Genomic DNA, 12,246 nt, shown 5'->3' on the forward strand with positions numbered 1-12,246 from the left:
GTAACCTACGTTTTTAGGAATCGATTCAAAATTTTAATTGAGGGATTATTATGTAATCAGACTTACTCTATGTAATTGTTTATGATTTTAAAACACTTTTCATCTCATTATATACTGTCTATATAGCAACGTTTCGTTTAAAAATTGTGATTATTTATCTGATCATTTTTGTCATCATTGTTGTTAAAAACATTGAAAATCGCACATTTTTTTTTCTTATTATTGTATGGTAGCTTATCCACTTGTGTCTACATGTGAGTAAATACGTGCATAGTTGATAACTAAACCTTGGTAATTAGCACAAATAGTGCACATATCCATGTGATTAGACTTATGGACATGCACACCTAATTGGTAACAACATAGTAGTTCGGATGAAAAAGTGAGTGCACACACTGATATATATATATATATATATATATATATATATATATCCAGTCAATATATCATCATTTTAAGTAAACTATTTTTATGGATATTTCATGGGATTAGCTGAGTCAAAGGTTTCTACATTTGTATCCTCAACATCCACATCTGAATATAATAAATCTGTTGAAGAGGAATCTCAAGAACTATTTCTCAAAAATGGTGAAATCTGTGAAGCAGAATTAGTCAACAGAAAATTCAATGATATATGTAATGATAATCAGGGTAATAATTCACTGAAGAAGCAGACTATTTCATGGAAAACAGTTGGCGCTACTAGCAAACCAAGTAAAACGTACTATTTGGTCTATGATTCTTTTGAGTGTACACCACCGTCATCATCGAAGAATAACTCCAAAGTTTTCAGTGACAACAGTCATAATAATCAACCCAAAAAACAACTACCTATCAGTCAATTAGTAAAACAACCCCTTGTATCAAAAATCTCGCTTACTGATACTAACACTGATAACATGGATCTAAGCAATAACAAATGTCAAGCCTTAACAAAAAATTTAACGAAAACTCCTCACTGCTCACAAACGTTCTCAGCAAACAGTAAGAAAATGTTTTGTTATCAAGTACTAATAAATATGTATGAAAATATTTTGGATAGGGATTTCACTATTGACTACTGAGTGTGGTCTATTTTATTTATCTTGAGAATTAGCCAGATTGTTAAAACTTAGTGGAAATTTACTATTTGCAGGCTTTATGTTTATTAGCTTTCATTGGTCAGTAGGTATATATGCATATTACAACGACCAACTGATCATTACCTGGATTCAGTCGTATTGTAATTAGATTCATGAAACGATAAACTATATTACTTCAAAACTCTGGCAACATAATATTACTAGTTCCTAAGCCACTTGACTGATATGGCTCTTAATGCGAAATCTTAAAGTGATGGGTTCAGTATAACAAAGTCTTGGAAAAACACTGATGAGTAGTCTCAAAATAAAATGAAATCATTGTCCAATGTTTGAAGATTTACCAATACAATCACGTTACGATACAAATCGGAGCGTGCTGGTAGAAAATAATCACTTAATGAGCAAATTATAAAGGAAGTGCAGAGGATATCGATCAGTATAATATGGATACAAAATGTACTGTTATTGTTTTTTATATTACCTTGATTAGTTTACTTATTTCTTAAAAAACACCTTTATTAGAATGTTAAAAAATAAGATCCTAACATACATTTCTTCTGCAGATTGCAGGTGAAGTAGAAGATCGGAGTTAAAGTGATCGGATTTTTGTAACTAGTAATGTTTTTAATGTTTAAAATCATCTTTAGAATTGCAACATATTTCTGAACTAAAAAAGTACCCTTACGTGTAGAAATTTTGAATTGATTTAAAGTACTTTAAAAATCACTTACCAGCTTTTCTAATCATATGACACAACCATATTTCCGTGACCTGAAATATTTCTTTCTGCTAACGAGAATTACTCTGTTACCTACAAGAAAAATAATAAAACTGTTACTTTCTAAATTAATTTATCTTAAGACTTTAGGTACCGACAGGTTTGATTTATTAGTGCCTACATTTTCATGAAGGTAGATAAGATGCGCTAAAGGTTTAGCTGATTACCAGTATACTTGTTACTAAAATAATGTAGGAATTGCCCTAAAAATTTATTTGCCGTGAAATATGATCCGATAATTTGAGCGGTTTTATGGAACAATGAACTAATAAAAATAACTATAATCAAACGCCATTTAATCATTACTCTTTCTTTCTTACTGACTTCATGTGACTGGCACAAATTCGTTCAGGCTAAGTTCATAGTAAATAGACTAATTGTCATTCAAAGTGTGGAAAGAAATGTAAAGTTGTCAAAAAGTGTTTCGTTAAAAATTGACTAGTGCAGTCGATAAAAGTATATGATAAGGACGAGCCAATCAGAATCGATAATGTGCCTTATAAGCTTTTGCACACAATTCAATTATCACGTATCACGGACGGTAGGAATACTGCTCAAAATGTCCAAAATTATTGCGAAAAATTAATTTTTCCCACCATAGAATCAAAAATATTGTGCTGAACATATCAAGTGTCTCTGCAGATTATATATAATAGGAAAATCAACCGTATTCAAAATTTCTAACCCTAAACTGTTGATCATTAAACAATCGCCAACCTGGTATCATTATATTTAATGGACAAATTGATCAGAGAACGAATGTAGCGCTTTTGCATGAAATTCATTCATATATTTGGATAAAGTTTTTTTGTATTATATATGATATCAGATTGTGAAGAAAACCTTGACTCAAGGTCTTTAATCGCCATAAAAAAAACATAACCCTAATCAGGAACAATATGAGGACTCTGAAAAATCTATTTATATCCTTATAAGGCTTAGAGGAGATGAATAATCTATTTCCATAAGGAAGAGGTTTTACGTCAGTTTTTCTTCATTTTACCCCCCACCCACATTATCCTGTTGAAGACCTTAATAGATTTATTAAATGCGTAAAATCTGTTTACACATAGTAGTATTACAGTTTTCTTTTGTATAAACTGTTCACTTACGAAGCTTACTTTTAGATAGCCTGAAAATTCGTAATGGTTATCTTAAGCTCGTTCCTGTACTATACTATCTCCATACAATTTTTAAAGAGCTTGTTTCATCTCACTATTGATAATGAATAATGTACTTTGTGATTACGTTCCTAATGATATCATTTGTGGATAGCAGTCTTTGCCACTTTGTATCGTTGGACTTGAAATTGGATATATTGTACCTTTTAAACATTTCCAGACTTAACGATTGAACGAATAGGCTTCAGATTTTACTCGAGATGTTTAGGTTGAATGATCAACATTTGCCAAATTTAGTCAGTCATCATTACAGAATGACAATCGACCATCGGATACCGACCCCTGTTTCTTATATCTTTGACTCCACTACTTACGATGAGGGTTTATAGTTCAGGTTACTTATCTATGAATCAACTGTCAGTCAACTATTTCATAATGAGTTAACTACTCATATGTTCGATGAATTACACCTTACATGCGGATCGATTGTGGGACATGACAGCTTTTTTACTGGTCTTTGATTCCTAGTGGTACATCAATCATCATCATTTTATTATGAAAATTATTATCTGGACTTGCTTTACATTCGATCTACCTTTATCTAAAGGTTCTTTGGGGTACATCTTACATGATTTGCTAAATAGTGAAAGCTGGTTGCAAATCAAAGTATGACTCAGTGCTTGTAAATGTCTTAACAACCAAACAGTGTAAAACTAAAGTATTCTTAACCAACAAATATGATTTGGTTTTATATAATCTCTAGTACAACACAGTGATTCTCAGAATAGACTTTTGTTCTTCAATCCTAATTTCATACAACATGCCCTTATGTGTGATAGTAAAACGCTTTTAACTTATCTATGCCAGGTTTGACCTTTGACCGTTAAGAGATAATAAACACCCGTATGTGTAAAACTGTTAACTAACAGAAATAACAATGACCTACAAAAGTAGGTCACTATAAGTTGATTCAACCCCTACGATGAATTGTTCACATTGATAGAATGTGAAATATTTACGTAGACATCTTGTAGACATTTGGTGAACGACAACTACATAACCTTTGAAAATATTGTAAAATTATGTTTGTATTGTCAAAATATTCTCATGGAAAGTGTAACTTGCTTATGAATTCAATATCATACAAAAATGTATTTATACTGAAAATAGTTGTTCACTGACGAAACTGATTCGAGTACCAGAGAATAAAATCTTTATTCAAATTACTGTACATAAAGCGTAAATATGTATGTGAAGGGAAATCATAGTGAAATCTCTAACTTACTTGCGTGAATAACTGAAGAAAAGTAATCAAATATGTCTAAAAATAAGTGAATATTTATGAAGGCTTTAGAGCATAAAAATGTTTCAAGCATTTGCTAAAATGCCTGTATTCACTTATTTTCACTACACGTCAGGAATGTCTGTTACTAAGTACCTCTTGAATGCTTACATCGATAACGAAAATATACTAAATTGCAATAATCACACAAATACCCTTGATATTTAACAAGTCGAGTTATTTAAAATCATCGTTAATGTATAATATTATGACTACTTTTAAATTTAAACGTAGATTTTGTTTAATTTATGTCGGTAAATAAAACACTATTTCTAATATCAAGTAATAGAACTAATTTCTGTAACTCAGATAGTCCAAAAAAAGGATATATGATTATGTTGTAACATTTTATAACTTACTTACTTACTCCTGTTACTCCCAATGGAGCATAGGCTGATATTTTGTAACTAAGCATTTTAAAATCTAGAACATTATCTTATGTAATAAACATCTATATGCACAGTTCGATATGATTTTTTAAAGAAATTACCATTCTAATTTCTCGTGTAGATTGCATTATCGAGTAGACTAAGTGAAGCTGTAGCGTACATCTTAAATACAACAGTAATCAAACTAATATAATCGGCAAGATAAATATATAAAGTTGTTTAGTGTTATACCTGATGAAAGTAACTGTCAAAACTACATTATATACAATAATACAAATAGTTAATACACTCTTCCTATTGCGATCCCTTTAAACCAGAGATATCCAAACATTTGACTCATTATTGTATGAAATCTCAAGGGCCTTTGCTAGTGTTGTTGTTGTTTTGTTCAATCTCTTAAAAAAATCACGACCATAAAACACAGCCTAACCTTTTCAATGAACCAACGCTCACACAGTAATCCGATAATCTGATCTTATCTTGAACTCTAATGTTAATGTCTATAACATCAAAACGTTAATTATGCAAAATTACAAAAATATTTAAGAGTTAAATGCATTGAAAACAGCTCAGTTAAATATTCTTAACTGATCCATTGAGAACCCAAATTAGAAAATTTGAACCTACCATCTCTACCATCATAAGCCTTTCAGATATAATACAGCTAAACATTTCAAATCATAGATATGTCAAGGTTTTTGTATAAGTGGTAAACTTACTTAGTGGAATGTCATGATGAATGTGTACAAATCATAGTTTGGAGATGAAACTATGTGGTATAAAAAGTTTATAGTATTTTACTGTTTTTGAATATATTCTATTTATACACCTTGTTGTCGAAAAGAACTGTACTTTCTTATTTGATCAGCAAGTATCTGAGCTATGAAACGATATATAAAAAGGTACTATATCCTTATCATCTCCGCCGACTGAAATATGTAGTTAGCGTTAAAGATCAGTTTTCACTGTCATAAGAATAAACTATTTCAACCACATAAAATTAGGTAATTTTTTGTATTTAATTCGCTTTATCTTGAATTGTTGACAACTTACTAACGATTACGAGTAGTAGAACTTACGTGGTTCATTATTAAAAAAATTCTCAAATGAATCTTAATACTTTAATTCATGCTTAAATATTTGGTGCTTTTATTTCGTTCTGTTTCATCATTCCACTACAGTCTGCAAAAATGGATTTAGATAGATTTATAAATATTTATTTACCGGTGGAATCTTGTCTTTCCAATACTACGGAATACTACTTACCTACAAGATTCCCTTACACACTGATTGTTTAAGGATCATGGGCTAAGTGAATGTTAATCATGCCTAATAAGACTCTAAAATATATTTCTTCCCATTGAGTATGCACACAATCTTATCCGACTTTTCGGTGCTGATATTCAGTGGTTTACGTTTTATGACATTTCCTTTTCCTATTGATGTAACTTAAATTTTTCAGCTATCATAGGTTCTTTCCAATATTATACTTTTGTGAGATATTCAGTTCACAACTAGGACATGTTTATATGTAAATGTATCTGAAAAAATACAAACTGTCACTATTTTTCTAATTAGCATATGAATATACATATGAACTAGATTTAAAATGGATATGCAAACTAGTGTTTTCATTCATATGATATCAACTGACCTTTAACGAAATCTTACTTTCCAAACTTTACTTACGGAACATTTTAGCATTTTCACCTATGATTTCTTTTTTCAATAACCAGATTGAATGAATGAATAGATATGTTCAGTTGGCATAGCCTAAAGACTGACTATTTAATGATAAGTAAACGGATATTGATTTAACACATAGTTGTGTTTGTTTATGCGTTTTTGTATATGAGAATTCGTATATAACAAAGTGAGCCGCAGGTTCATTATGTACTGCAGCCTAACACGTTTATTGGCGAGAATATGTTATTTCACTAAACTTAGGTTAAAAATTAACGACTATCATGAATATAAGTAAACTACAGACTAAAGTAAAAACTTACTAGGTATTGTTTACTTGAATCTTCCCATTGGTGTTTAGGACTGCAATTGATCAGTCTCTTATTGGCATACGTGCATGCTGTGCGTATTGCCTCGGTGTTGCCTTAATTCACAAGCATTATGAGCAAAGATGGATAGTGGCTAGCAGTAACTAAGTGGATAACCCGATGGCGTTTGAAGCGAACAGTATTGTGTTGGAGAGTCAGAGTGAACATCAACCCTAAGATGCAGGTACATCCAGGTGACGAGTACCAAATAGGACGAAACGCGTGTCCTGGATTCCACTGCTAGCTACAGATTAGAGTATTTAATGAATTTGAAACGATAATTCAACATAAAATCGGTTTGTTTGCTTGAACTTTCATTTAATTGACCTTTAATAATTTCCATATAACATGCTTTGATAAGTTTATATGTGATTAAATCGTTCGAAATGTACGGGGCAAACACATTACATTTTGCAAATAATTACCATCTCATTGTTCTATCAAAATTTATAAAAGGAACTAAAATCTTTACATTATACACAAGCAAAACGCACATTCAGTTTAATATCGAAACGTAGTAATTAATAAGCTCAGTATCGTAGACTGAAGTTAATTGAATAATCTTTAGGAATATGCAGAACACAATAGGTCTTCCATTGTTTCACTAAATTTTCAGACACTTTAGAAGTCATTAATTTTTCACTGTCATACGTTATTCAGCTACTTATGTATCAATAAGCATCATCGGTTGACATTTGTCTTTATTTTCTATTTGTTTGACTCAACAGGACATTTCCGTTGTAAAATATTGTAAGCTGATTCTATAATTCAATAATATGAGTAATGAATTTGAAATTAGTGTTTTGGCATGAAGTAGCACAAAGTTTCAACACTACTAAAGATGAACCAAATAACAATAGATATTTTCTGAAATACTATAAAATCTATTCAACGTACTACAAAATCTATTTTATGCGTAATTTCAAACCTCTACAACTATTTTTAGACTCGAACTAATATACTAGATATCTCTCAACACATAGGAGTGGTAGGAACTTTTATTAAGAAATAAATAGAATACGCGCGTTAAAATCTCGACTTCCGTCAAATAATGTTATTGATAAATAACTCTTAATAATAATTTAAAAGGCATTAAATTGGATTGTCTCATAAAGGACAACGTTTTACTAAGTTAAATATTCAACATTTTACATTTTGACTTATTAGTAAATATCATCACATATTAATTTAGTGTTTCTGTTCTTGATGCACCAACTAAATATTTTTACATTGAGAAAATCTAATAGGAACAATAGTTGAACTGAAGTAAGGCTAAAACGATAAATTACATCAACGCTATTCATCCACGGCATACAGGAAAATGTCAACACTAAGATTATAGTAGGAAATGTAAATTAGAGAATACTTAGTTATATATGAATTTAGCACTTAAATTAATTCTGTTCCTTCATAGGTCAATAAATTTATTTATCGTATGCCAAGGCATACGAATTAAAACAACTACTTATATAGTTTAAATAACAGGAAGACTAACACAGCTTTTACAATGAATATAACTATGGGTATATAAAGAGGAAAACTGAACTATTTCAAGTTTTTAATATGGATACTCACAAAGCATCGTTATTTTTATTGATGTTTTTGGCCGTTTGCAGATTTTTAAGACTATCCAAAACGTTTTGTACCAGAAGAAAAGGCCATTCGTTATGAAACTTATTGATGAAGTGATGATATAACAAATGGAATCAATAAAAATCACTTTTATGAAGAAACCCAATTTAAATTCTTTATATCGACTGACATAAATTAAATGTACAATTATAATAATAGTCAATTGTGGAAAAAGCTTCAATTTAGAAAGTTAATATCTCTTGTAGCACATAGGCATTAGGGAAGTTATTTGTGTGAACATTTATCCAGTCGTGAAAAAATGTATCTTGGGACGAAAAATTGCTTATTTAATAGATCATTTTAGTAAATATAAGACTTAAAAAAAATCACAAAATATTTCGCGAGAAAATGACTTGATGCTAAGACAAGGGGAGACAAATATGGTTAACGAATTTCCTTAACTTGATCGCATGGAATTCCCTGCTATTCATACTTCATAAACAATTTAGAAATAAAAAACTCGAGACTTAGTACGTTTACCCTTTCCTCGTCATTCAGTCACAAGTCCTGATTTGTACTGGGTAGTAAACCCCAGACTCTGAAAACTGTAGAACAGTCACTGGAAGCATTCGATTCAGGTGAGTTGAGAATCTAGAGATTTTTGAGTGAATAATTGTTTGTGTAACGTTTCCCTAATAGAACACATGTGTAGGTTGAAATTATTTGGTCACAGTTATCCTCAACTCATGTTTCTTCTGATTTAGTCAGAGTGAGCAACAATGAAGTTGGATGTACAGTTTTAGTTGTAAACTGAGAGTCTATTGTTGGTTGAATAGATCTTCGATGACTGATACGTTTTGAGATATGCGTTAGACTCACCTTAGGATACTATCGTTGCTGAAGCGGGAGTATTTTGGAAGAACGCTTACGAAACCTAATTCAAGACAACATCATTAACCCCCAAAGTCATTAACTCCTCAACTAGGCAGTATGAGGAAATGAATACATCTTCAATGAGACCTGTTGAACAGTCACAATTTATGTATCGTATATTTTGGAAGAAATAGGTCTGTATAGGCTTGTGTCACAGTCGCACTCATTTATTTTTCATTCACCAATTGTTCAGCCTAGAATCATTCTAAAATTTTCAATCTTAAATCGAATTCAATCCTCATATACTGAAATCCTTGGATAAGAATAAAAGTGATGCAGTAATAATACATTTGTAATATCTTAGTGAATCTAAAACCAAATTATTGACGTTTTGCCACTTGGTGTAGGTCGCTTCGTTAGGGAATAAATAAATTAGGATGAAGGATTTTAGAGGAGTCCCATATTAGGAGGAAACGGCCGTTCAGTGCTTTCAGGTTTTCAATGGTAGTCTAGCTTGCACCAACTCATGAATTCAACTATTAAACAAATCATCAGATTAAAGTAACACTATGCTAAACTGTACAGGGTAACGGATCAAAACATTTAGTGCCATTAAAATACGCACACATTCCATCTCACCTTTTGCTTGAATGATTTAATATTGCTATGATCATATCTCTTTTGACTGTACTAAATATTTTGATTTATCCCATTTCAATAAGCGTTGATTTAATCTGATTATTTAATTATCTGTTAAAGAAGCGATTCATATTCAGTTCAGAAACGTCATAAATTCAATTTTCTGCTTATAGGGATATAACAAACATAATATTACTATTATTAACTTAAATGTACCGATTAAGTCATAAAACAACTTACTCAGCGAAGGAATAATTTTCAAGATGTACAATCGTATACACACATGATAAATTATAAATATTACATCCCAAATAGTTTAACTGTAATTCACAAATTCACGTTCAACAGATTTGCTACAAGTGAAGATATAGAAAATAGAGATGTCTTGGTATGATAAATTATCTTACATTGTAGTTCAGTTTTAAGAATTTGAAATTTACTATTGTAATATTCTTGATTTCAAATGAATTTTATAAAGGCGGTAGTGATATATCCTTTAAATTATAATGTTAATTGAAAGACGACAATGCGAATGCTTTTTGATGACTTTAGTTGTTTAGAAATTTTCACAGATTGAACTCTTGAGTCAGTTGAAGCTAGACCACCATTGAGAACCTGGAAGCACTGGACGGCCGTTTCGTCCTAGTATGGGACTCCTCAGCAGTGCGCATCCACGACCCCGCACCACCCGGGGCTCGAACCCAGGACCTACTGGCTTCGCGCGCGAGCACTTAACCATTAGACCACTGAGCCGGCATCCAACGGTGTTAATGTCTAACTTCAACACAGGATTTAAGGAGTTAGTAAACGAAATGTCAATTCATGTCGATTCGGCAGGGTAGGACGGAAACTTTATAAAGATCACTTTTTTCATGAAAAAATAACCTAGAGTAATAATCTATCAAATAATAAGAGTATTTTTTTATAATGAGCAGATACAGAGCCGTAAATGAGATAAACAGTTCACTTGAAAAGCTGAATGGTTGATTAAAAATCAAGTATGCTCACAATATCAAAGACTGGACAGTTACGTCACTAAATATAACTCAGTGAATTCTGAGGTTCAAACCTCAGTAAGTAATAATCATAGTTTATTTTATAGCAATATGCATTTATAAATGTATGTAAACAAGTGTGACTACTTAAAACTATTCAGTAGTCATACTCGTGTGAGTTAATCTATTGCTGTCTGCATTCAAGATTAATTAGCTGAATAAGCAATAAGTACATTGAAAGAATTCATTTATACTTTTACTCCATACTAAACAACCACTCTGAGTAAATGAGTTTCCGATAACTTCCAAATTTTTACCTTGTCCATCAACTTATGTTTATTTGTATCATGTGTGAATGAAAGAAAACTCTGTTATTAATTAGCCTTTCATAAATGTACTATGATTTTGATGTACGAGTCAACTTATGATTTAATAAGAAAACCTTACGGCATTTTTCAAACTATATTCATTATCAAACTGCCTATAAGCTTCGTTTGAGACAAAGTAAAAAGATCCAACAATAAACAATAATATTTTCAAGGACATTATGTTCAGCGTGAGTGTACCATATTAAAATGTTGGTAAACAAAGTACGTTCCACTTAAATCAGTTGAAGTTGGGAGGGTTGAGAGATTTACCTCTCTATGTGGAGATGATTCGCTAAGTTTGACATTTAAGTGCGCAAAGAATACAAAGCATCAGTGTTTGGCAAATTAACATTGAACCACAGTATTTGAAATAAAATCAATCTGAAAATTGCCGGCTTAAATTTCTTTTTGTGAATATTGTTTTCATTTTCAGTCTTCAATTTTATTTTGTCAAATTCTTTTACTTTTAATCCCACTGAATTGAGCTAGTATTTGATATGAGCTTATTTATTTATGGAATTTAATATCAATCATCTTTGTCCTTGAAGTTTTACAGTTTATTAATACCAACTTTTTTGTCACATATATTAACGTTAAGTTGAACGTTCCTTATAAATGTGAAACTGAATTATTTAACCGTTTTAGAAAAGTTTGTATTGTCTCTGTTTCTTTCTGTAACTTATAGACATAAACTCAGAAATTTACGATAAATGGTCAGACACGCTTGAAAAGCATTCACGTCAGTATCTTTTGAATCGTAAATGCGGACCTCAATCAAACTTACTTTCGTCAGAGAAAACAGGTCTTCTACAACAAGATATGATTGAATTTTAAATTTAAATGTGATATTCTCTTGTTCTAACTATTTTTAGCTTTTAATATTTGAGGAGGTAATGGAGGAAAATATTACAACCTTTGTATTTTTTATGTCCTTTTAAAGTAGATCATAACTCACAATTTATTTCTTTTCATAATTAAAAAAACTGATACAACTTGACGGACTTCAATTATTTTATATGAATTAATATGCACAGAA

At 31.0% G+C, this 12,246-nt stretch overlaps 1 protein-coding gene across 1 annotated transcript; it reads left to right on the plus strand.

The window, feature by feature from the left end:
• Window positions 1–482: 482 nt before the first annotated feature.
• MS3_00010355 (uncharacterized protein) lies at window positions 483–12,044 on the plus strand (the record flags this gene model as incomplete). The annotated part of the gene is made up of 2 exons (XM_035732133.2): window positions 483–984; window positions 11,896–12,044. The coding sequence occupies 2 exons, from the start codon at window positions 483–485 to the stop codon at window positions 12,042–12,044; spliced, it is 651 nt and encodes a 216-aa protein (XP_035588600.2).
• Between the last annotated feature and the right edge of the window lie 202 nt (window positions 12,045–12,246).

Source organism: Schistosoma haematobium, chromosome ZW (assembly GCF_000699445.3).
Source record: "Schistosoma haematobium chromosome ZW, whole genome shotgun sequence".
NCBI lineage: Eukaryota > Metazoa > Platyhelminthes > Trematoda > Strigeidida > Schistosomatidae > Schistosoma > Schistosoma haematobium.